The sequence below is a fragment of the Barbus barbus genome (genome assembly GCF_936440315.1).
Source record: "Barbus barbus genome assembly, chromosome: 47".
NCBI lineage: Eukaryota > Metazoa > Chordata > Actinopteri > Cypriniformes > Cyprinidae > Barbus > Barbus barbus.
Window position 1 is genome coordinate 16,065,268 of NC_136725.1, and position 24,980 is coordinate 16,090,247.

Here is a 24,980-nt window from a genome sequence, read left to right on the forward strand (position 1 = left end):
CTGCATGTGTGGGGTAGCACAGCTGTTTCAGAGCGGCACGAAAAGGTGGGAGGAATTTAAATGAGAGCAGAAGCCCGAGTTATTTCTGTATGCTCTGAGCCACCAGTTCTCTCATGTTAAGTGTGCGTGGGCAAAGACACAGATTCCCATTCATAAACTACACTAGATCTGCCATATATCTTGCTGCAAGTTAGGGGGAGATTTCTACTGTTGCATTTGAAATAATGACACTTCATTATTTATAATTCAAGGCTTGTGGGAGGAATTCATTGTTTGGATGTTGGGTCCCCTACTTCTAGGATATTTCTTGTGTGTTTTACAACAGAAGAACAATTTGAAACACTATACAGAGTCAACTGATAACAATAACATAAGAGAAATTATCCTGTTGATGAATGAATAATTTCTAACATTTCTATTTCACAACCGCTCAATTATCCGGGACTCCCAATGTGCAATCTCAGTACGCTTTCAAGTTTTCCGTGCCAGTTCAAAGGGTGAGCTTACATAACAAAAGCTATTATGAAATTCATTAGTTGTCTGAGGTAAAATAACATGAATGAATCAACTTTACATAACAAAGTTCCATCATGATACAACACAAAACAGATTCTCCTTTCAGACTCTGAAATGGCAGCAGAGAATTGACTAAATTATGGCAGCAGTATCAAGATTTCCATTCATAAATTGGCAGTCTTACCTGTTTTCCCTCAAGAGTGTAGATCCTCTTGACAATGCCAGAATCGAGCTTTATAGCATCTGTAATGTCAGTGAGAACTTGCTCAAAGGAGTGAGCCGTCTTCTTGTTGAGCAGGATGCGAACTGCCTTCCGTGGTTTCACCCCACTGCGGATGACGGTGACCAGTTTGGGTCTGATGAAGTCTTTGCTCTCTTTGAACTGCGGCCCTGAGTTCGAGCTGGCTAGAGACGTGGGACATTTGCTGGAGCCCAAGGCCCTCACATTCACAGACCAGTTAGGGTTAACATTGTTGGAATAGTCGAGTTTTTTAAAGGCTTCGGTGGAGCCACATACGTAACTCTCACCTAAAATTACAGAGAGAACAGTGTCATAAAACGTGTGAGATTTTACACATTTTCTATGAAAAGAATGAGTGCATTTCAGGGTAAAAGACCTGAGGCAGTGACTGGTGATTTTCACTGTCGATTGAGCTGTCATCTCTGTTAAAATGCATTGATTTCAGGTAAAGCCATGCAGACTTAAATGCTCATCATTGAGTGCCCTAATTCTGTATCCTCGTCGTCACTTCTACTGCTCTAATTTTGAAAAGATAATCCAAAAGCATCCAAGGCACCAAGATATGGCGTTTTTAGAGCCTCTCATAAAACAATATGCAATTAAAATTAAATCATATTCGATAGACTAAAAATCCGTTCACACAGAATACATTGTTGCATTAAATACAGCAATAACAAAGCACACAACAAAGGGCAGCGAAATAGAAAAGTAATTTCCCATGCAATATTAAACTATTTTACATTTAGAATGCGTTTTAAAGTGACCAGATGTGCCACTTCCCAGGGACACATTCTGCCCAGAATTTCTAAATTGCCTAAAATAACCAGGGGCACGTTCAAGCTCAGACCGGTGCCCAACGTTTTGCTAGGTTTTCCAGGTTGAACAACATGTTTCCTGGAAATGGTCTGCAACGGGGTTTGAGATACGTTTTCTCTTGTTTAGTGGGTGTGTCAAACATGTCAGCCAAATCAGCAGCAACATGTATATAAGTGGTTTATTCTTGGATTCAAAACTCTGTATTAAAGAGACTTTCTAAAATTCTTCAAAAGGAATACAAAGAATGGCCTTCTCAGCTGCGGCACGTGCGTCATCAGAACAGGGTATTCAATGCACCACCGTTTCCGTTTAATAAACGTTTTGCACGGTTTTGTCGGGGCTGAACGCATCCCAGGTGTTGGTTGTTTGCTCTGCGCCGATCAGTCAATTGGCATCAAAGTACCGCGAGAGCGATTCGAATGTATAAGGAGTAGGCCTACATTAATGCCATAGGCCTACAACGATTGATCGACACAATGCAAACAGGATATTTTAGACAATTTAGAAATCCTGGGCAGAATGTGTCCCTGGGAAGTGGTCACCTTAAATTGTATGAATTTATACAAAATTCACACAAACTCGTTTGTGTGCTTGTGTACAATCTGCTTACTTGTGTTTTCTAATGAGATCATGTCGTGACATTTTAAAAAGTTGAAATGCTTTAAATTGTACATGATGAAAACGGTGTTTTTGCGCGAGACGCTATGCAGCGGCAAAATTATGTCAGTCTAGCATGTTCATATAAAAAAAGATTAAAAAGCAGTGCGGTGAAACCAAAGTACGTTCTACTTATGCTTATACCACCCACAAGCTACAAGATCTTAGCCCCGATTTTTGAGATTTTAGCCCTGATTTTCGCTGTAGCCCGAAATCAGAAGGTCCATACCTAACCCCGCCCCTAAACCTCACAATATTGAAAGTCTCCGCCTACTTGTGACATACGCTCCGCCCACTCGAAGGTCTCCGGGCCAAGTAGGGCTCGCTGCATCCTGCAGTGGACATCCAACCCCGCCCACATCCAAGTGTGACATCATATTGGTAGGTTTAGGGGTGGAGATGGGGTGGGTTTAGGGATCAGGGCGTGGAGATGGGTAGGTAAATGTAAGGTGGGAGGAGTTGGATCCAACCACCCCCCCTGGACCTTGTGGGCTGCAGCGAGACGCTCCTCCTCCGGGCTGCAGCGATATACTTGGAGGCACTTTTTTTTTTGAGGCAAAAAAAATAAAAGAATCGGAGGCAATTCAGTGCGTGATCATTTGAGTGACGACGCACTGATTTGCCTATGCTTAAATTATAAAAGACACATCCAAGAATGCCCGAGAGATATAGGCCTATAGCAGGTTAAATATCTTGGTCTGTCTGCGATCCGACTCATGTAGCGTGAAATGTGTTTGACTGAAAATGTAGAACAACAATCCGACGTGTAGTGTTTGGATGGCATTAGACAACTTCTTACCTTCCATCAGATGATCTATGCTGGTGATTTTTTTGGAACCATCTATTGTGTAGATGATTCGCACCCCTTGTGGCAGGTTGACGTTGTCAGAGAGGGTTCGGGTCAGGTCGGCCAGCAAAGCGTCAAAGGTTCTTATCCGGTCCGATGAGATGGCGTACACTATGCCGTTGAAGTACTTGTCACCATTGCGGTAAAAGCGCACTTTCTTCGCCTTCTTCTCCTGGCTCAGAGCTTTGAGGGTGCGCGTCCGGTACAGGCTGCAGTGGGCGCTGTGAGTGGGGCTGAAGAGCCCGTTCGCCCGGCCTGCGCTTCGGCTGTTGCGTTGCACTTTGTCCCTCTCGTCAAAGTGTTCCTCCATGACTTCCTTTCAGATTAGATCTAAAGCGTAAAATTAAATGTGGAAAAGAGAAGTTACGAAACTAACCGTGTAGGTTTAATGCTTCAACTTTGTGACATGGGTGTAAATTAATGTCTGGTCTGAAAATAACATTTTAAGGACAGCTTAAATGTTTCTTAAAGCTAATTAAATCCTGCGTCTGTCATCCTGTTGTTGACAGTGTCACTTTGACATGGCAAACACTAACGTTTGACGTCATTTTTAGTATTTTTTTCATCCTGAACGCAAGCCCTTTCATAAAAAGTTTAAAATATATGAATAAAATATTTTAAAAATATGTAGGCTACAGACACACAAAAAAGAGTGACACTGACACAAATATTTATAGGCTATTTTAAAAGAAATGATAAAAGGTTATGTCGAATAGCTGAGGAACATTTTTCCCAACAATAATAGTTTGACAGTCGCGCAAACATAGGAAAATTACTTTGATCCTTAAATTTAAAACATGATCACGTCATTTTTGTTTCAGTTTAATTTCTTAATGTAAATAACTTTGATCCGGACAAAAATTAACGTCACGTCGCTGACCAAATTTTAACAGTGACATAACTGATAAGGTGAACTAGGCTATTAAAATGAATTAGAATGAGCAAAACAACATTCAAAGACAGGTCAAAATATTTGTGAGTTGCTTTATTTCTACTTACAGAAAAGAAACAGACCTTTGTACTTGCCTAAAGGTGAAGATTTAGGGAATATTCAAGGTTTCTTAGTAATAGTCACGATTCAGATGTTGATGCTGCTGACAGGAGTCGTGATGTGAGCCCGGCACCTCCTTTGTTGTCCCGCAGAGGAGGCTGGTCGGTCGGTCGGCAGCTGCTGTTCTCTCTCTCTCCTCCGTGTCTTGCAGTGATTTACATTGGCCGCTTTCTCATTGAGATTCAGCCCCGCACCGCAGACCTGCCACAGCCATCCCTCCCTCCGTCCCTTCCTCCCAACCCACACACATACACACACACACACACACACCCCCGCCCCGTTCCTCTCCGGTGAGGCTGCTCCACAAAGTCTCTTTCTCGAAGCTCCCTCACGACTCAGAGCGAACATTTGTTTGTACACATGCTCAAACTCGCTTTGAAATAACATTAACTACAACAATTAGTCTTAAATATAATTATGTAGGTGTATTCTAAAATTGCATAATTATATAAAATACATCGTCTTAACCTTGACTCTTCATAGTAGCATGCAATGAAAATCCCAGAAAGGTGACTGATACAATGTTGAGAAGTTGAGACAATTATGCTATCCTGTGCTTTATGTCCTGCTCCCTGATTATTAATTTGTCAGGTCATCCATATTCATCATTCAGTTATTAAATATGATGAGATTCAGATTTCAGAGAACCCAAAGGAAAAGAGGCAGCTGTGAGCCAGCTTTTAAACCATTGGACCACTTGTAGTCTGGCATCAGACGCCTTAAAGTAATTATCTTAAAGGTTGTATTTATGTACTTTGTCCCACTTTTGTTTTTTAAAGACTGATCTTTTTGTCATTGACTTTGTAAATCTGTTTAAAAACAAATAAAGTGACAACTGCCTAATATATATATATATATATATATATATTAGGGCCGGGACTTTAACGCGTTAATTTAGATTAATTAATTACACAAAAATAACGCGTTAATTTTTTTTAACGCATTTTAATCGCACTTATTTTTGCACCGCGGAACGTTTCTCACTGGATGAGTTTCGGCGGACCGATTATACTGGAGCACCAACTAGCGTCAGAACGGACTTGCGTTCGTGGAGACCGGTCTTGGCTAGGGCTGGGTATCGAGTTCGATACTTTTTAGGCACCGACAGAATTGCCTCGATACCACCGAGTATCGAAAAACGTCTTGTCGTTCGGTACCAAATTTCGATACCTAAGGGGTTAATCTCATCACATCAGTGAGCCAATAAGCCTGCATCACTAGCTGTGTTTGACTAGAAAAGGCGACGTGCAGATTGATCAGTGTTTGACCTCCGCGAGAGCGTTTCGAAAGCGCACGGAGCAGTCCGCACTTTAAATCGCGCGGTTTGTTTATTATACACAGACTGAAGCTCGAGTGACGTTCGCGGTCATTTCAGCGTCTGCCGCCTCTCTAAATGAGGACATGAACAACATCTCCAGACCTGCTCTGAAAGTCACTTCATGAGCATTTTACCGTTTGATTCGAGTAAAACTAACTCATCTCATATACACACAGAACTGTAAAGGTATTCCAGGCAACCCGTCAAAATAAAAGTTCGGTTTTAATATTAACGGTATTAATATTGTTCAGCAGACAGTACATACTGCTACTACTAGGCTACTATTAAAATTAAAACTTTTTTTTTTTTTAGTAATGATCACACAACAGTTATTCCATGTTTTAATTTTAATAGTAACCTCCCTTTGTTTTGCCAAAATAAATAAACTTTGATTTTCAATAATTTAAAGAGAAATTAAATGAATGTTTTATGTCTTCATTTGAAAACCAGATACAGAACACAGAATTTCTGAGGAAAAATAAAACATTTCATTAGGCTATTTTAAGAATAAATTTAAATAAACTAAGTTGTTTTTATGCATTCAAATAATTAGACATACTACACCAGAATTTAATAACAATAAAACATGTGGTGAAAGAAAATAAAACACCCACTTATGAAAGTGGATGAAGGTTTTACATTTCTTGAAGTCTTTAACAACCTAGAAATGATGATTCTGTCTGAGCTATGTGTTTTAAAATGAACATGCACTAGTGTAAACGTAGCCTAACAGATGTGTAAACTGAAAACAATTTGAACTTTATTAAAATTATTTATTTATTTATTGTGTTGGATATATTTTGTTCCTTTGTGCAGTGGCTCAGGAGATGGGACTTTGAGTCTGTATAAATATCAACAAGCTAAAAAAAATAGTTTTTTCAGATAATGTAATCTTATTAAAACTGATTTTATAAAACTGGTATCGAAAAAAGTACCGTTCAGGAACCGGTATCGAACTCAAGGTATCGGTATCAATATCGAAATTTTTTGAACGATACCCAGCCCTAGTCTTGGCAAGCTTCCTTGGAAGAACGAACTCGGAAGGACGCGAGAACACAGAACGCACACTTATGAGAATTGAGATGTAACTTACTGCATTCCTGCTTAACTGACCGCATAGTCTCAGCATAAGAAACGGCCAATGAACAATAAATATTACAAAATGTCATATCATAACTTATTAAAACATTTCATACTATTATAGATATTACTTTCATATAATTGTATTGTTTTATTTTACAGCGTTATATGTTTTACTGTTAAGATTCATTTTAATATGCCTAATATGACTTTCTCCGGGTCTTATAACTTTATTAAAATTAACCAAAACAAAACGATAAATGTTTACTTTCAACTTGAAGAGCCGTTAAGTATTTGTGAGAGCGACTTTAAAGCTTACAGGCTTCCGTACACTGGCCGCCCACAGCGTTTTCTGGGATTTCTAACGGCTCGATTCTCTTAAGTCTGCACTCGATGCATCCTCAGTTTCAAGAACATATCCGGGCACTTTCATGCATCCTCTGTACTTGCGTTCTTGAGAATTGGAACTGAACTTCGACGGTTAACGAGAACACAAGGACGCAAGATCGCTGAAGAACGCATATTGAGAAACAGACAAAAACAAACCACAGTGAACATGGACAAAGAAGCTGATGAGACCGCTTTGGTTGGCCCTGTGGATGGGAAATTTAAAAATCCATATAAAAAAAAACTAACTTCTCACTGTTCTCAGGTCAAATATTTATATGCGATTAAAATGCGATTAATTTCGATTAATTAATTACAAAGGCTCTAATTAATTAGATTAATTTTTTTAATCGAGTCCCGGCCCTAATATATATATATATATATATATGCTCAACAACAGTGATGTAGAATCAATATCATAGTGTAATATTGATTCAATGACATTTTCATAGATTTTTTTAAATTTAACATTAACTGAGGGTGGATAAGTCATGATGAACCATCATTACTTAACGTTGATTCAAAGACATTACCATTTTTTGTTGTTGTTGAAATATCCCCATTGTATCAACATTAATTGCGGGTGCACAAGTGATATAGATCCAACATCACTTTGTAACACTAATTCAATGCGGTTAGCATTGACACATAAACAATGACTTAACATTGTTTCAGTGGTTGCTTGCAATCTGGGAAGATTTCATAACAGAATTAACATCTGATATGATAATATATTTAATTAAAGAAAATACCCTGAAATGAAATAAGACAAAACCCATTTACTATATACAATAAAATTATATAAAAAAAAAACATTTTAAAGTATTTATTGAATATCATTAAAGTTCAGAGTGGCCTCTATCAAGCTAGGTATATGAACTCAAATTATGCTTAATTTTACTGTTCTTAAAAAATCATAAAATAATATAAAAAGTAAAAAAGAAACACTGACAAAAATAATCAATCAATAATTGCTGGATGCCCTGTTGAAGATCCCTGAACTGCATTCATGTTTTAATTGAGGGAGTCGACTCCTTGCTGGTGGTTTTTTGACAGACCCCTTCATCATATCTGCATGTTGCCTCTTACTCTCCTGACCTCTGCTTTAAACAAAACAAAAATATGATTTAGGATGTCCAACATTCTAAAAATGTATTTAAAAGTACAATTACTGCAATCAAAGACAGACCATCCATCTACTGTGTCTATTCATATAGGACAATTAAACCTGAATAACTGAATATTAAAGAGACAGTTCACCTATAGAAATTGTTATATATCCAAACCTGTTTGACTTCTGCAGAGTACAAATATAGCCTAAATAAATGTTTGAAAAGACATGACGGTGCGTAAATAATGACAGAATAATTTGTGGGTGAACTATCCCATTAAGTTATTGCTCATTCTTAAATCTACTGAGATTGAAAGGATTGGTCGGTCTTGTTACTCACGGTTTTAAGTATACAGTGAAATGAGTAAGTATACATGATGATAAAATCACATTTACTTGTAATAACTGAATGGCTCAACCTTGCATGATTTTTTCATGTTGCTTACAAAATGTTTCAAGAACAAAATAAGACCTGGCATTGTTTCCTGTGAACCAAAGTAGTGTCATTTGATGATGTACAGTGCATTTTCACATTTACGTTTTGTCTGGACCCAGCGCTGTCCTCCGGGCTTGAACCATCTGCTGCTTTCTGCTCATATCCAGCGTTGAGGACAGCTATATGAACACATTATCAGTGTTTATACGCAGCACTTTGGATAATATCTTTGGTCAAGCAGCTCAACACCACAGTGATGAGTCTGATTCTCATGGAACACAATGATAAAACCAACACTGTACAGCGCCTTGGATAAAAACATCTGTCAAGTGAATAGTTGAAAGCACAAACTGGAAAGTTTCTTTTAAATGCCTTCCTCACCTTTGCAATCTCTGCAAGATACGCCCGCCTCTCTTCGTAGACTTTCTGGTAAGTCTATTAGGAATAGAATGCATATTAAAAGACAATTATGTCTTTATTTATCTGTCTTTTTAATGTATGACCAAGTAACTGCAGACTGTAATCCTTCCTTATTCTTCCACTTAGGACTCTCCTGTCAGCATAATTGTGAAATAATTGTTATTATACCTCTAGGGGAATTCAGCAGCCAGACCTAAACTCTTTCACTTTCTCATGTTAATGTCATTTTTGTTACAATTAATAGCTGGAGATTTTGTATAACAAGATATGTGACGTCTTGACTACTAAGTTTTTGTAGTAGGAACGATGGTGGAAGATATAATGGTGTGGGACTTCACCTTTCCTTCCTGCACGATTCTCATTTGGAAATCCTTCAGTTGGGATTGAAGGCCGCACTTCTCAGTAGACAGCAATTTCAGCCTCTGTCTGAGAGCATCCTGAAAAAAAGAAAATATCTGAACAAGTGGAATAAAAGGAATCGTTCACCCAAAAATGAAAATTTGCTCAAAGTTTACTCACCCTCAGGCCATCCAAGATGTAGATGAGTTTGTTTCTTTGTCAGAGCAGATTTGGAGCAATTTAGCATCACATCACTTGCTCTTCAATGGATCCTCTGCATTGAATGGGTGCCGTCAGAATGAGAGTCCAAACATCTGATTAAAACATCACATTAATCCACAAGTAATTGTTAATGATGAATTTATTTCTTACAATCATGCAGAGGTGGACAGTAACTAAGTACATTTACTTGAGTATTGTACTTAAGTACAATTTTGAGTATCTGTCCTTTATGCGAGTATTATTTTTTCTGGAAACTTATGACTTTAACTTCATTAATTTGAAAGACAAATATTGTACTTTTCACTCCACTACATTTCTATCAAGGTCCTTGAAGTAGAAAGTCGTTACTATGTAGCAGCTTTGAAAGTCAGTGGGTGATTTTTTCTCCAAAACATGACTCTCTTTTATTCAGACAGTTTATCAGTAATAACTCTTGTAGGGCTACGTGAAGTGATTTCCCAGCATTTGTGTGAACACTGACCAGTTGCAAATGTGATATTTATTTAGAACAATTCAATAATAAAGCGTTAATAATGTGATATATATTGTATATTAGACAATATTATCTGATTTTGCTAAATTGTGTATGTGAAAATGAGCTGTGTGAGAGCACTATCATCCTGCTTTTGTGGGGGTGGGTAGGGGTGTTAAATATATATTTTTTCCCCATAAGTTTTTAACATTCTAAAAGCTCTCTAGTCAGTGTATTCAGTAGATGTGATGTATTGTAAGTCGCTTCAGAGGTATTGCAAGTATTACGTACAACAATAATAAAACATTGTATTGACAAAAAAAGGAAATTTATTTTGGTACTTTTAAAAGCAAGTACTTCTGTACTTTTACTTAAGTAAAAATCTGTCTTTACAACTTTTACTTGTAATGGAGTAATATTTGACCAGCAGTATCTGTACTTTCACTCAAGTAATGGAGTTGTGTACTTTGTCCGCCTCTGCAATCATGCAGATTTTGGCTTCATAAAACGTTAATTGATGTAGTGAATCTTGTGGATTATTGTGATGTAAACAGTTTGGACTCTCATTCTGACGGCACCCATTCACTGCAGAGGATCCACTGGTCAGTAAGCGAAGTCATTCTGGATTTCTTCAAATCTGTTCCAATGAAAGAAACTCATCTACATCTTGGATGGCCCGAGGTTGAGTAAATTGTCAGTAAATTTTGAAGTGAACTATTTCTATTATATAATGTGTGATTATATGATAGGGATACAATTAAGATTATTTGCTTGGGGTCAAGCGTGACCTCAAATATTTTCACTTTTTAAATATTCTAATTGTCATTCCGTCCCTCTGGCATGGCCCAACGGAGTCTTTCTCGCTTCTCTTCCCTCATTTACAGATTACTTCTCACTGATTAATTTTTTTTTTTCAGTCTGTCTCAGCAGATTGATTTTAATCTCGTCATTGGCAGAAGACCATATTCAGCTTTGCCATCATGTAATGAGAAACAACTGCACCATGCAACAATAGCCACTGAAAATAAAATGTGTATGCATGAACTGAAGCATAAACCAACGCGTCTCTTCCATGCTGCACAGACAGGGGTTGTGAGGGAGCGAAATGTATATTTTTAAAAGCCAGTGTTTTTGTAGCAGTGACTGCTACATATTGTGCACGTCTAAGACATTTCAAATTTTATCAATAATACTTAAAAACAATTATTTTTTATTTTGTTTATTTAGGGTAATTTTTTTTTATATAATTTGTTGATTGTTATATACAATATATAATCATTTAATATTTAAATTAAAACTATTTTATAATTTAAGTTGGTAGCACTTTTTGCAGCTGAAATGCTTACCTCTGACATTTGATCATATGAGCGAATAGAGGCCAGTCGATCTGAAGAGCAAGACAAAAGTTACAGTGGTGCAGTATGTACAAAATACCACATCAAAATAACAGCATGGCTTATTCTCTCACAGCTCTAAAGTATATGGCTTGCCTGTGCCTACCTCATATTTCATTCTATATCCGCATAAGACCCTTGATCATTCATTTGATCATAACTGATGTGAAGAATCAAATGACAGATGTGATGAAGAGAACTTAGAGGCAGAGCCAACATAGGAAATCATGAATGAAGTATGTGAAACTGTGGACATGCACTATGACTGAGCCCAAAATACTTTTTTTCCAGACCATATAAAGCTTAGCAACTGAATTGTCCCGTTATTTGTCTGGCAGTGTGTATTTGTATCATTGCAGACAGATTGAAGCAACACATTACAAGGGAGGCCTGAAAACACAATAAATTACAAAATATAAAGGCTGTGGGTTATATTATACTATAAGATAAAATACTATATTGTAGCAAAAACAAAAAAGAAAGAAATCTTATACTACCTGCAGGATCACTGCGGAGGGTCTCGAGTCTCTCTCGAACGACACTGATTTGTTTCTCCAGCTGCTCGTTCAGTTCCAGCTGTGTCTCATATCTGGTTCTCCACTCGTTCTCTGAGCAGAGTGGTATATTCAACTTTTAAATGTACGAATTTATTATTTTTGCTCACTACAAGTCAAATGTCATTTTGCTCAACAGAATATAGCCACTATATTGGCTATATTCTGTTGAGCAAAATGACATTTGACTTGTAGTGAGCAAAAATAATAAATTCGTACATTTAAAAGTCAATGGTTCTTGCATTTGTCTATATACAGACCTTCCCCGTCAATACTGTGAAGTCTCTTCTCCAAATCAGCCAATGTGCTCCTCAGGTCAGACACAGAGTCCTTTAACATCTCCCTTTAAACGATTCACAAATGACTGAATAAGTCTAATCAACGTGCAACTGCGACGTCTGATAATGATATATTCATGACAGCAGTCAAGACATTGCTTGTTTTTAAAACATGTTTGGACTTACTTGACCTCCCTCTCCTGCTCGACTTCTGCTTGCAGTTGGGATAACTCATAATTTGTGAGATGAGTTTCTCCCATCCTCAGTCTGAGTAATGAGCAGTTTTCTCTTTCATCGGTGTCTTTGTGATTGTTGGGCTGCATCCAAGGCAACGAACAACCACAACATTGATTACGCAATCACGTTGGGTCCTATTGTGCGGCGACCTCGTCAATAACCTTTACCTTGATTTACAACACTCACTGTAACGCTGATGACTTGACAGATTAATAGGAAAGAAAAGGCAAGACTACCTTTTATTACAACCATGGCAGTTGTATTTACACACAAAAAAAACGTTACAAATAGTACCACGGTGCTGCTATGTTTTTCGTTACGGCTACAGTTAAACTAATGTTCAAATTTTGTGGTACACTTTCATGAGACGGCATTTTCTTAAAGTTAACAAGCCACAAGAATGTCAACAGTAATAGAGTACAGTGATGTTAATTCTTAGTTATCTTACAAGTTCTCATCTAAATGCATTTGAAGAATGCAAAATGTAGCCTACTTCCGAAAAAAAAAAAAAAAAAAAAAAAAAGGAAAATAAAATCAAATACCCTGTTGTTGTTTCTTTCTATAAAAATAACCCTCTGAATATCTTTAAGAAAAAACATCATCTTTGAGTAACAGGAATATAACATTTAACTAATACAGTACATAAGTGCATCCTTCTGTAAACATTACTCCCCAACAAACACAGAACGTTCCCGTATGGTTCCCATTTGGTTATTTTTTTGGGAACCAAATAAGAACGTTCTAGGAACGTTCCCTGTAGGTTATTTTTTAAATAACCTAAAGAGAACCTTCCCAGAACGTTCCTTGCAGGTTATTTTTAGGTTTAATTTTATAACCTAAAGGGAACGTTCTGGGAACGTTCCCTGTAGGTTATTTTTAGGTTCTATTTTTATAACGGATCCGTATAATCAAAAAAAAAAAAAAAAAAAAAAAAAAAAAGTGATATTTTTTTGCTACGAGAACATATGATAATTTAATTGATGACAGCTAATAACTTATTTTCTCATCCATAGGTGCCTTTTCTTTCTTCTCGGTTCCTTCTCCTCCTGAGCCATCTTTCACCATTGCTTTTGCAGTGTGCTTGCCTGTGGTCTTCAGTATACCCTTGATGCCCAGGTTGTCCACATTAAATGCTGTGATACCTACATTAACAGCAGACTGGACTGCAGTGTCTGCAGCTTGTCCTGCCTCGTCTCCATACCTGATCACAAATAGAGATATTCTGAGCTAAAAGTCCTGATAGAAGTTCATGTTATGTTGTTGACAATTGATTCTAAAGGATATTTGAAATGTGAAGCGTTTTAAAATGAACAGAACAGTGCACAGACAAAATGTTGCATTCACCTCAGTTTTAATTCACAAAGCACTCTGACAAACTGTTAATAAGAATAAAGCACCTTCTCAGCAACTTCTGAATGGTCAGTAACTCAAGAAAATAAGGCACTGTGTGTAGGAACATTAGTGAGAAACGCAGTGCGTTTTTACCCGCCACCATTTATATGCTGCTAGGGGGGGTCCAAGAGGCTTCCTAGACCCCTAAATCTGAAAAAGCAATAGGAAAGAGTAAATTAATCCATTTCCCAAAGCACTGAAGTTTAGATGGGTATATAGGAGAAAAAAAACAAAACAAACAACAACTGGTGGGAAAAGAATAAAAGCAAAGCAGAAGAGAAACCTTGAATCAGTGAATCTTGGAGGAAAAAAAAAAAAAAAACCTACTTGTGCTTCACAGTAGTCACAGTCTCTGAGGTTATACTTTTGCCAATAGTCTTTGCTGCTGTTTCCAGACTTGACCAGAGAGTAGACAAACCTACAGAACAAAATTCTCATCTAAACATGAACTAAAATATTTGGCAAGTTATAAAGGATCTACAAGTTTGATAAACGAAGTGTGGCAGGACAAAGGAAAAAAAAAAAAAAAAAAAAAAAAAAAAGAAATAAAAAAAAGGGCGAAAGCCTTTTAGGACATTTGAATGATTTATTTGTTTACCTTGTACGCTGCTTCCTGCCACTAGCTTGGCTCCATCCATATTGGAGCAGCCGTCTTTACTTTTCTTGAGAGATTCTGGGATGAGTTTGCTACCGTGTTTTTTCACGTGTGGAGCAATTTCTTTCCCAACTCTATCAGCTACAGCAGCAACACCATCCACTGGTGAATAAAACTAAATGTATTATGCATGTTGCAGAATAGGATACAGAAAAGCTCTAAATGTGTCAGTATATGATAAATCTAATTACACCATTGTTTCACCTAGAAACTGGCTGACTTTCACAGCACCCCCTGTGGCCTGCTTGGCTGCATTTAGGCCTTTGGTGACTTTGGGGCTGACCTCTGCTGGGGTGTCCTCTGGAGTGATGTTTTCTCGTAGCTTAGTTGCTCCTCTCTGGATGGCTTTACCAGTAGCTTCAGCTCCTCGCACAAGCCCCCGACCCAGCCAGGAGGTCCCTGCACAGCCACAGTGGAAATATCACAATACCTTTAGCACTTGTTTTCCCTTAAGAGTGTATTAGAGTGGCCTCTAGTGGCTAGTTATAAAATGCACCAAAAAGGCGTTCAGTGCACTTAAAGGTTTTAAAAAGGAGATTCCGATCAAAATTTCAGGTTACTTTACTCTGATCCTAAAGTTCAGACCTGCTAGAATACTCTGAGAGATTTTTTCACTCCAAACAGGAACGGTTTTATCCTCCCCTCCTGGTGTTTGAGTAACAGATGTTTCTGAAGGAGGAACCTTCCCACTCAGATTAATGTCTGTTCCTGCAGCACCACCTTGTTCTTCATCTACCTTAAATGAAAATCCCTTGGTTAGAAGTAGGCTAATACGTAGCAAACTTATGAGTTATACAAAACAATTCATAGATTCAGAGTTCAATAAAAATGACTTGTCTTTTTTTCAATTCATCATACATTTTGGCAAAATCAAACGTGAGATTGAGTACCTGGACCCTGAGCTGTGCAAGAGCTGACAGCTGTTCCTGGAACAGATGCCTGTCTGCTGCAGGCAGCTCTGAGGACAGCACCACCCCAGCATAGGACCCCGGCACTGCTGCGGTGGTATCGGGAAATGTGAACACACCTTTGTTGCTAAGGAAGACTGGTGAGTCTGGGTACAGTGGGTAGATCCAATCACAAACCTGCAAGCACAACATTTCAATCAAAAAAATTAGAGACTATTTTTGCAAGATCTTTACTTACCACCTTTAAACCACACTGAAGTAATTTAATGTAGAAACCGTTCACTCAGAAGTTGCTAATAAAACTTCACACTTCTTGAAGTAAATAAAAACTGGAATAGTATTTTCTTGTAAAATTCACTCCAATAATCCTTATTTTATTTACTTGTTTTAACTATGAAATGATATATACATATATGTGCTGTCAAACAATTAAATTGCATCCAAAATAAAAAGTTGTTTACAAAATGTGTATATTTATTATGAATATATAAATGCACATATACACATTTAAGAAAAATTATATGCTTATGATATAAATGTAAATATATGCTGTGTGTGATATATATATATATAGTTGTTAAATTACAATGTTTCGAGTTAATTGAACACATTTACAAAATGTTCATATGATTAATCAGTTTTATTGTACTGACTGCCATAGGTTTTAAAAATAAGCTTTGCTTAGGACTTAAAACTGTTAAAAATGTATCAAGCTTTAATAATATTATATTAATATCAATTTAAAAACAGTTAAGAAAAGATGCGCTGCAAATTTAATCATCATTTATATTTTTAAATTACTTTCAGGCTATAGTTCAATAATAAGCTAAATCTGTTAGCTAAAGAAAAATGAGAAATATTTGTGTTCTGAGCATCAAAAAGTTTGATAACCCCTGCTTTGAACTACAATAAAGATTAATTTAGTGGATTTGGATGTCATTGTGCATATGAGGGACAACTGTGGTCAAATAAGACAGCAATTATTGCATATGTTTGTGCACTGTGTGATTATTCAGAAAGCCACCATTTGTTCTGGATGACTAAAGTGTGACAAAAGACCACTGTGGGACGCATGCAGCAGTTATGCTAGGGCCTGGACGCCACGTGTCCTACATCAAGCCCCAATGGGAGCACTGGACAACTAACAGCCCTCAAACTGGAAATCTGCCAATACTGCACAGAGCTGCCGCTCAGCCATTCAATGAGATTTCTATTTGCTGAAACAGCATGCCGACTCTGCACAAAAGAACCCTGGCGTCATCCGTAACAGCCTGTTTCTAGCACTGCACAACCTAAACGGACCTAAAGCTTTTTATATAACTACCACAGAGTCAGGTTGGACAGGCTTTTGTGGGTTTAACAGAAGAGGTGGAGCTGTGATACTACATATTTGACACCTGAGAGTGAAACTTTTCTAATCCATGTCGGATTTGAGTGATACAAACCACCAATTTAAAAGTAAAACTTCCATAGTTTAAAATTAATCAAATACTACCCATCATACCAAATAAACCTCAAGCCTTCTCTTAATAAAAACACAGGTTTCTACTCCTCTCTTTGCTCTATAATGCACAAGAATGTTCCTGTAATTGTATAACATGAGAAGCATGACAGTAATCTTAGTTATGTATTTGCTGTCAGCCATGAACTGATGCTCAAAAACAACCAAACCCTACACAGACAATTTTAAAAAAAAAAAAAAAAAAAAAAAAAAAAAAAAAAAAAAAGTTTCATGTGATCATCACAAGACTTCTCTGGTGTGCAGGGTAAACCTATACAGTTTTTCAATGTGATCAATAGTTTGTTTATAGCAAAAATAAGGGTGTTTATAATGCAATTACCAAACTTTCAAAGATGAGAATTTCACTCAACTAAAAATAATTCACACACGCAATCTTAAGATGATTAATTTGTCTTTGACAGTAAACATGTAAAAATAGGCCTACATTTTAAAAAGGTTTTGCATAAGGTTGTAGAGATTGTCTCAAATTAAGTTTCTTATTACATGTTTCACAAAGTCCTTAATAAAATTAAAGATTTAAAATAAAATAAAAAAAGTTTTTAAATTTTAAAAGTCTTTTTATCAAAGTCTTAGCATCTTACACAATTTAATATTTATATGCCATGTTGCTTTATTATATTTATCATTTTAGGTCTAGTAATTTTGGTATGTGCGGTGTCTTTTTTTTTTTATTCCCATGTTTATTTTTTATTTCAGTGTCAGTTTTTGTAGGCCTACTTCAAAGACAACATCTCTAATTTTTACAGTTCTTTAAGTTTCCGTCTAATAGCCTATGTATATTTTATCTCAGCATAATTTCAATGACCAAAAACTATTTAAATAGTTTGTTAATAAAAAAAAAAAAAAAAAAAAACTTGGGGTAAAATAAGACAACAATAACACAAATGTTATCCAAACACAATATTTACCTGCAAGTAGGCTGGGGCATAGCTGGCATTACTCTTCTGGCTGTTGTATATGATTATTCGTAGGTACCCTGGATAAGAAGGGGCGCTGACATGGCCCTCAGCAGAAACGAAGAACATCTGCACCCCACTGGGCAAGAACAAAATCTCCATGCCAGCCTCACTGAGATTGACTGGGGCAAAGGCCTGGCGCGTCTGGTTTGAAGCAGCTTGAAATTGCCCGTTGCCTCCATGAGAGAGTGACAGATGCCCTTCTGTCGGTTGTGGAGTGTAGGCTGGTGGAAGTTCAGCGGGTGCAGTAAAGCCCGCCGTAGGGGAGGCAGGATGAGCAGAGGCCCCCCCTGAAGCCGAGACGGGTGCTCTAGTGGTAACGACAGGCTGGGGGTCCTGGAGGACAGGAAGGGTCGGATAAAGGCGCTGACCCGAGCTCGCTGTGGACTCCAGCATCCCGAGACGATCAGTGATGGTGCTCAGCGTTTCGTTCATCTTCAGCTGCGTCTGTCGCGCGAAGTCCCAGTGGCGTCCGACGCAGCGCTCCCCATGAGTGTTCACCTCTAACCCTCCGAGGAGATGCCGCCTGGCCAGTTTGTACAGAAGAAGAGCTTGGTCCTTATTCCCCACCTCGTCATACTGAAGCCCTGAGTTCAGACACTGTAGGGCTTGTTTATAGTGCTCACGAATGGCACGGATTTCAGCCGGTTCTGGTGACTCCATTACAGTGCCAAGAAAAAGTAAATTTACAGCCCTTCAAAAACGAGAAGCAGCAACTGTATAACTTACAAAAAGCGTGACAGCTTTGGGAGCGTGCGCTTAAATTAGTAACGATGAGCTTAATTTTTCCCCATGACACACGACTAAATTATGTAGCTACTTTGTCACAAAGCAGGTTCGACAAGATTACGGGGAAAAGACTATAAAAACAAAGTTCACAGCGCTTCTGGTCACTGCTGGGGGGGTGGGGGGGGGGGGGGGGGGGTCACCTCGAAAACGTTTTTCCATATAGTAAATAACATCTGAAAGCGATCCAGAGAATTTAAAAAAAAAAAAAGCTTTGGGGAAAATACGTTCTTGATTCACACCCAAAACCGATTTAGCGCCCAAGTTAACGGGAAGTAAATAAAGGCCAACTTAAATATTAAATTGAGCCGGTGGTTGTCAAGCTGTATTGCGATGTGTGCGCGATGGTTGGATATTGAGACCACCTGTGCGGTTTCGCTCGCATATATGCGCTGCTACTTAACTTGGTCTAAAATGTTACGAATTAATGTTTCCATTTACACAAAGCCGGTTGACTAAAGTTGTCAAATGAGACTAGTCAGTGAACGCTAGAGGTCGTTGTGCACCATAAACTGTTGCTTGGACACGAGCAGTAGTGCAACTTGTTTCGTTTATTGAAATTCAGTTTGAAGTACATAATATTGCATTTAATATACATGGTGTACCAGAAAGAGACCCTAAGGAAAGTAGACAAAGCGGTAGAAAACCATTCGTTCATTTCATATATTAATAGGGGAGAACACAGCCTTGCGACCAACAGCATGTTGGATGTACAGAGAAACAAGTCACTATTTTGTTGATTACGTTATAGTCTAAGCAACCTATGATAAAAATCACGTTTAAAATAAAAATTAAAAGCCACATTTAAAAAAGCAAGTTCATTCAATATTTACAATAGACTTAAGCGCTGCAGTTCATTTGTTGGCCTCAAGCAAGCAGTGTGGACACCAAAACATCAAGGGAGAGGCAGGGTCTCCACAGGCTCAAGCACGGACACACCACAATATCTGAAAGACAAGATTAGTTATTAGGAAAAAAAGAAAAAAGCCATCCACATTACAAATGCCTGCTTACTTTGAGCTCTTGTATTTTTCCTGTATTGCCTGTTGGGGGCGATCTGCAGCCCCTAGATGGAGTTTATGAAGCTCTGTCAGACATGGGCTGATCACTGCCAGCGAGTAACCAGTGAAGGCATACAGGTTTTCAGGCTGCCAGAAACACATTTCAGGTGGATTATAGAAAAACTGAACAAGTATTCAGGGGTTTATACATATACACCTTGTCTATAGTTGTGGAAGCATGGAAGAACTTTGTTCATCCAAGTGAAAAATGGTTTCAGTGAAAAGGTTAGACTTGCCCACAAAACCCCATTTAGAGTGTAGTTGGCCAGACAATATGCAGCTGCAGCGGTCTTCGAAGGTAGATACTGCACAAAAGGATCCACCTCAAGCAGGCTCAACTCTGAAAGATACTGTTGGGGCAGAGAGAAAAGATCAATATCCAATTCATAGGAGAAATTCACAAGATGAAGCCCACTCACCAAAGCAAGGTTTACAGTCCTGGCACAGACATGTTCCTCCAATGTGTACTGCATCAAAAATTGGTGAACTGTGGGTGCAGTCATATCAAAAGCCAGCACTCGGAGCAGGTGCTGCTCCATCCGAAGCAGCTGTTTCTTTGTGTAGGTGTCATCCGTGATGTACACAAACTCATCCACTTCCGGAGGATACACCTCCTCGTATTTCCTAATCAGAAACACCAGGCAGTTACGTCAGTACGTAACAAATTTAAAGAGAAGCACTCATCACTTACGCAGCCAGGAGCATGGCAGCAGTTCCCACAAGCTGCAGTTTTCCTCTCAGGACAGACATGCATGAAAAGAAGCGGTCCAGGTAATTGACTGCCAAGTAGAGAGTCTCCGAGCACAGCTTGTATTCCTCGCTAACCTCAACCAGCCAGTCGACAAGGATGATCCTCATACAGTTAGTTATGTCAGGCTGCCTTCTCATATAGCCAGGCTTCGGCCTGTATTTAATCTGAGACACCGTGCATTACAGACTGATAGGGCTACTCAAAAAGACCTGCTAAAACTAAATATACCAACTTCACATTCACGCAGGTATCTGTGGATATCCTCAGCATATTCTGGAACACACAGGACATCCTCAGAAGCGGCTTCCTCCTCCAGCAGTGACTGCATGGAAGAATCCATGCAAGACCCTAAATATTCATAAAAAAAAAAAAAACAGTTTTAGGCCAAGCCCATAAGAATTCTGCACTGCAAGTGACGAGAACTGCCTTTTAGGGGAAGTATGTTATAAACATGAATATACAAAGCCATACAAACTTAGAAGGCTGTGATAGAGGATCTAAAACAAGATTAAATATACTATTGTATTCCAACACAAATATAGTAGTCAGTTTGAAGGAGCAATTTTTTTTTTTTTTAAGTCAAAGTTGTCCTAAAACCAAAAGGAGTTATTTTCTTAGGACAACTTAACTTTTGATCCACTTCAAATGTTGACTATGGTGGGTTAAAAGCTAAATTTTAAAATTAGATAAAAAAAAAAAAAAAAAAAAAAAAAAAAAATTCATATTCTAGGTTCATTACATGTAGAGTAAAACGTTCCAAAAGTTTAATTGATAAGAACTAACAGCTCATGAAGGTCAAATCCAGTCTCTCAAAATACTAGAATATTTACATTTGAGCGCCAAATGTTAAATGACAATCCCTACAGTATAAATTCCGGGTATCTCTGGTCCTTTGAAACCTCAATAAATGGCGAAGACTGCTGACTTGGCAGTGGTCCAGAAGACAATCATAGACACCCTCCACGAAGAGAGCAAGTCACAGAAGGTCATTACTCAAAGGGGTGGCTGTATCAAGGCATTTTAAATGCAAAGTTGACCGCAAGCCTGAAAATACCTTCAAGCAAAGCAGATTCAGACACTTGGGAGAGCGTCACAGTGAGTGGATTGAAGCTGGAGTCAGTGCATCAAGAGTCACCACGCTCAGATGTTTTCAGGAAAAGGGCTACCAAGCCACTTCTGAAAAACAACGTCAGAAGCATCTTACGTGGGCTACAGAGAAAAAGAACTGGACTGTTGCTCAGTGGTCCAAAGTCCTCTTTTAAGAAGTAAATTGCCTTTCATTGAGAAAAAAAAAAAAAAAAAAGTCTGGAGAGGCACAGAATCCAAGCTGCTTGAAGTCTAGTGTGAAGTTTCCAAAGTCACTGATGATTTGGGGTGCCGCGAAATCTGCTGGTGTTGGTCCATTGCATTTTATAAAGTCAATGCAGCGGTCTACCAGGAGATTGGAACACTTTATGCTTCCATCTGCTGACAAGCTTTATGGAGATGCTGATTTCCTTTTCCAGCAGGACTTTAGCACCTGCCCACAGTGCCAAAGCCACTGCCAAGTGGTTTTTGGACCATAATATTACTGTGCTCGATTGGCCAGCCAACATGACTGACCTGAACCTCATATGGAATATTTGAAGAGAAGTTGATACAGTCGAGCCAAAAATACAGACGAGCTGAAGGCTCAATAGAGCTGATCGCTGTGCCACAGGCTGATCGCTTCCTTGCCACACCTCACGGATGCTGTCATTTGTCCTAAAGAAGCCCCAACCAAGTACTGAGTGCGTAAATGAACACTTTAAGAGGACTTGAACTTTTCGGCTTAGCAAATCCTTTTGATTGATCTTAAATATTCTAATAGTTTGAGATACTGGATTTGACTTTCATTAGCTGTAAGCTCTAATCAATTAAAACAAACCTTTCAAGCGTTTTACATGTAATGAGTCAAGAATGTGAAAGCTTCACGTTTTAAGGGTTACAAAAAAAAAAAAAAAAAAAAAAAAAAAAAAAAAAAAAAAAAAAAAAAAAAACACCCCTCACTATATCCTTTTTTTTTTTTTTAGATGCACCTGTAATATTTACACTCTTATAGACTTGATCTGTCAGCATACCTGAACCAAGATCTTGGATAGCATCATCTACTAGCAGAAGCTCTGATGGCAGGAAGAATGAGGGTGATGGTTTAGCTGACTGCACGATGGCCGGCTCAACCACGTGATCACCCAGTGTGGCACTCGATGTGCTGACGTCACGGGCCGGTGCATCACGAGAAGCTGGCTCATATTTGGATGAAACCTAAGTAAACAAGACAAACATCACTATTACACTCTAGGAGTAGCATTATAAACACTTGACACTAACCTGACCAAATGCTCGGTTGTGTTGATCATTCTCGGTCAAGACACCGAGCACAACCCTTTGGCCGGGCTTGAGAGCGCCCAGACCCACGAGCTTCTCCTGACGACCGGACAGAGGAGCGAAGCCACGGGAAGCCATTTTCTCTGCTGAAAATTAGTCGGTTTAAGGTCAACTCAAATTATAAACAACTACTTGAATTAAAGACACTTGAAGCAAAACCGTTCAAAACAAACCTCTTGCTGCGTTAAACTCTTAAAGAACCAATAAACTCTAAATGAGTGGATCAAAGTGCTTTGACACGGATTGTCTCGCTAAACCTTTTATACGAGCACGTCGGTATCCATGACCAATCGACATGAGGCTAGTTAACACATTTGACTTAATTGAGATCGCCGACGCTTTCCAGCTGTTGCAAATAAATGCTAATTAAACTCGCATCTAAAGTATCGTAACGTGGCAACATAACCATGGAAACAGTAGGCTACTGTTTCTTTCCTGTTCAGCGGCAGTATTAAGAAGATGACAGACAACACTTAATCTAATGAACCTGAACTTTTTTCGACGCAAACACTTTTAGATTTAAGAAGTATTAGCATTTTGAACTTTTAGATTAACACATTTAAAACACTTAAAACACATTATGCTAAATAAAAATATGTTAAACTGATATTTAGGGCTTTGTTTTCTTCACATCACATGTATCATATTTCATTAGATTTTTTTTAACATACACAAAACATTTTTTTGGTATTTTTTTCACTCATTTGATCATAGTTTTAAACGTAAGAATTCTAATTTTTGGTGGGTTTTCATAGTTTAAGAATGGTTCTGGGACAACAGTTCAACAAAAAGCTATAGCTTATATAAAAGGGTACTTCAAAAGTAGGAAAATAAATTATGAAAGCATGAGCTTTAGCAGGAAAGTTTTAATGTGTCCTATATATTACAAAAAGCAGAAATGCGTTTTAATAAAAACCAACCCCTAGGACATAAAAGTCCCCAAAGTTGCAGAAAAAAATTATATTTTAGATGCTGCAACTTTTTTGTTTATTAAGTAATCACTCTTTAGTTTTTTTGCAGTTCCCTTTATGGTCCTGCAATGCAGCAAATGGGTTTTTAAGTAGAAATTTAAAAGTAGGTATTTTACCTGCCTGTCTAAAAGTCTGTGCTGACCAACTGGCCCCCATCTTTACACAGATCTTCAACAGCTCTCTGGAGCTGTGCGAAGCTCCCTGCTGCTTCAAATGCTCCACCATCATTCCCGTCCCCAAAAAGCCCAAAATCACTGGCCTTAACGACTACAGACCTGTCACTCTCATGTCTGTGGTCATGAAGTCATTTGAGCGACTGGTCCTGGCCTACCTGAAGGACATCACTGGACCCTTGCTGGATCCTCTTCAGTTTGCCTACAGAGCAAACAGGTCTGTGGATGATTCTGTCAATATGGGACTGCATTACATCCTGCAACACCTTGACAAACCTGGGACTTACGCAAGGATCTTATTTGTGGACTTTAGCTCGGCCTTCAATACCATCATGCCTGACCTTCTCTCAGACAAACTCACACAGCTCTCTGTGCCCACCTCTATCTGTCAGTGGATCTCCAGCTTCCTGACAAACAGGCAGCAGCTAGTGAGGCTGGGCAAACTCACATCCAGGACTCTCACCATCAGCACTGGCGCCCCTCAGGGATGTGTTCTCTCTAAGAGGATTATCGGTGACCCTCTACCCAACCTCCAAGATATTTATATATCCAGAGTGAGGAAAAGGGCTTAGAAAGTCACTCTGGACCCCTCACACCCAGCTCACTCTCTCTTTGAACTGTTGCCCTCTGGCCGGCGCCACAGATCACTGAGCATCAGAACAGCCAGACACAAGAACAGTTTTTTCCCCCAGGCCATATCCCACCTGAACAACACATAACACACCCCAGTACTGTACATCTGTAAGTAACTCATCAAACCCTCATCCGTACATAAGACATATGCACATTCACAGTTCTGTCTATAGACATTTTTTCTTTTCTGTATATTTGTATTTTTATTACTGTTGTTATTTATAATTTATTGTCTGTTCTCTTCATTATAAGTGTTTTTATTACCTTAATTATATGTTGTCTGCACTATGTTTGTACTTCTGTACTGGAAGCTCCTATCACCAAGACAAATTCCTTGTGTGTGTAAATACACTTGGCAATAAAGCTCTTTCTAATTCTGATTCTGAAATA

The 24,980-nt window shown here is 38.4% G+C and overlaps 4 protein-coding genes across 4 annotated transcripts in view; all 4 read right to left on the reverse strand.

The window, feature by feature from the left end:
- Positions 1 to 4,260, reverse strand: part of LOC306865562 (serine/threonine-protein kinase DCLK1-like) — a gene marked incomplete at its 3' end in the record, with an annotated part of 49,426 nt that extends 45,166 nt beyond the window's left edge. The window contains exons 1-3 of the mRNA XM_079410251.1: positions 4,104 to 4,260; positions 3,030 to 3,407; positions 701 to 1,044 (exon numbers count right to left, since the gene is read on the reverse strand). Coding sequence (XP_079266377.1) covers positions 701 to 1,044; positions 3,030 to 3,387 — 702 coding nt within the window. The 5' untranslated portion in view covers positions 3,388 to 3,407; positions 4,104 to 4,260. The remainder of the gene's footprint in view (positions 1 to 700; positions 1,045 to 3,029; positions 3,408 to 4,103) is intronic.
- Positions 4,261 to 7,678: 3,418 nt separating this feature from the next.
- ccdc169 (coiled-coil domain containing 169) lies at positions 7,679 to 12,452 on the reverse strand. Its single transcript, XM_079411007.1, has 8 exons — positions 12,326 to 12,452; positions 12,122 to 12,204; positions 11,805 to 11,915; positions 11,260 to 11,300; positions 9,219 to 9,317; positions 8,842 to 8,895; positions 8,563 to 8,639; positions 7,679 to 8,016 (listed from the first exon to the last, which is right to left on the reverse strand). Exons 1-8 carry the CDS (start codon positions 12,397 to 12,399, stop codon positions 7,878 to 7,880), a joined length of 678 nt encoding a protein of 225 aa, XP_079267133.1. The 5' UTR covers positions 12,400 to 12,452; the 3' UTR covers positions 7,679 to 7,877.
- A 168-nt stretch (positions 12,453 to 12,620) lies between these two features.
- sparta (spartin a) lies at positions 12,621 to 18,545 on the reverse strand. Its single transcript, XM_079411006.1, has 7 exons — positions 17,762 to 18,545; positions 15,314 to 15,508; positions 15,009 to 15,159; positions 14,628 to 14,822; positions 14,367 to 14,525; positions 14,096 to 14,186; positions 12,621 to 13,577 (listed from the first exon to the last, which is right to left on the reverse strand). The coding sequence occupies exons 1-7, from the start codon at positions 18,470 to 18,472 to the stop codon at positions 13,364 to 13,366; spliced, it is 1,716 nt and encodes a 571-aa protein (XP_079267132.1). The 5' UTR covers positions 18,473 to 18,545; the 3' UTR covers positions 12,621 to 13,363.
- Positions 18,546 to 19,130: 585 nt separating this feature from the next.
- On the reverse strand, positions 19,131 to 23,313 carry ccna1 (cyclin A1). The gene is made up of 9 exons (XM_079410006.1): positions 22,987 to 23,313; positions 22,757 to 22,899; positions 22,507 to 22,690; positions 20,640 to 20,755; positions 20,348 to 20,571; positions 20,076 to 20,280; positions 19,893 to 20,006; positions 19,610 to 19,743; positions 19,131 to 19,542 (listed from the first exon to the last, which is right to left on the reverse strand). Exons 2-9 carry the CDS (start codon positions 22,889 to 22,891, stop codon positions 19,491 to 19,493), a joined length of 1,164 nt encoding a protein of 387 aa, XP_079266132.1. The 5' UTR covers positions 22,892 to 22,899; positions 22,987 to 23,313; the 3' UTR covers positions 19,131 to 19,490.
- Positions 23,314 to 24,980: the final 1,667 nt, after the last annotated feature.

Bases quoted from the DNA above. Each gene is read 5' to 3' on its own strand.
- ccna1 (XM_079410006.1), bottom strand. From the start codon at position 22,891: ATGGCTTCCCGTGGCTTCGCTCCTCTGTCCGGTCGTCAGGAGAAGCTC. The intron at 20,281-20,347 runs GTAAGTGATGAG...GTTTCTGATTAG, and splicing joins GCTGCCATGCTCCTGGCTGC to GAAATACGAGGAGGTGTATC. The intron at 19,744-19,892 runs GCAAGTCTAACC...TGTTTCTGGCAG, and splicing joins CTCTAAATGGGGTTTTGTGG to CCTGAAAACCTGTATGCCTT.
- sparta (XM_079411006.1), bottom strand. From the start codon at position 18,472: ATGGAGTCACCAGAACCGGCTGAAATCCGTGCCATTCGTGAGCACTAT. The intron at 14,823-15,008 runs GTCTGAACTTTA...GTGGCTGTGCAG, and splicing joins CTCTCAGAGTATTCTAGCAG to GGACCTCCTGGCTGGGTCGG. The intron at 13,578-14,095 runs GTAGGTTTTTTT...ATTTGTGATCAG, and splicing joins GTGACTACTGTGAAGCACAA to GTATGGAGACGAGGCAGGAC.
- ccdc169 (XM_079411007.1), bottom strand. From the start codon at position 12,399: ATGGGAGAAACTCATCTCACAAATTATGAGTTATCCCAACTGCAAGCA. The intron at 11,916-12,121 runs GTCTGTATATAG...CACTCTGCTCAG, and splicing joins TCACAGTATTGACGGGGAAG to AGAACGAGTGGAGAACCAGA. The intron at 8,896-9,218 runs GTGAAGTCCCAC...TATTCCTAATAG, and splicing joins GAATCGTGCAGGAAGGAAAG to ACTTACCAGAAAGTCTACGA.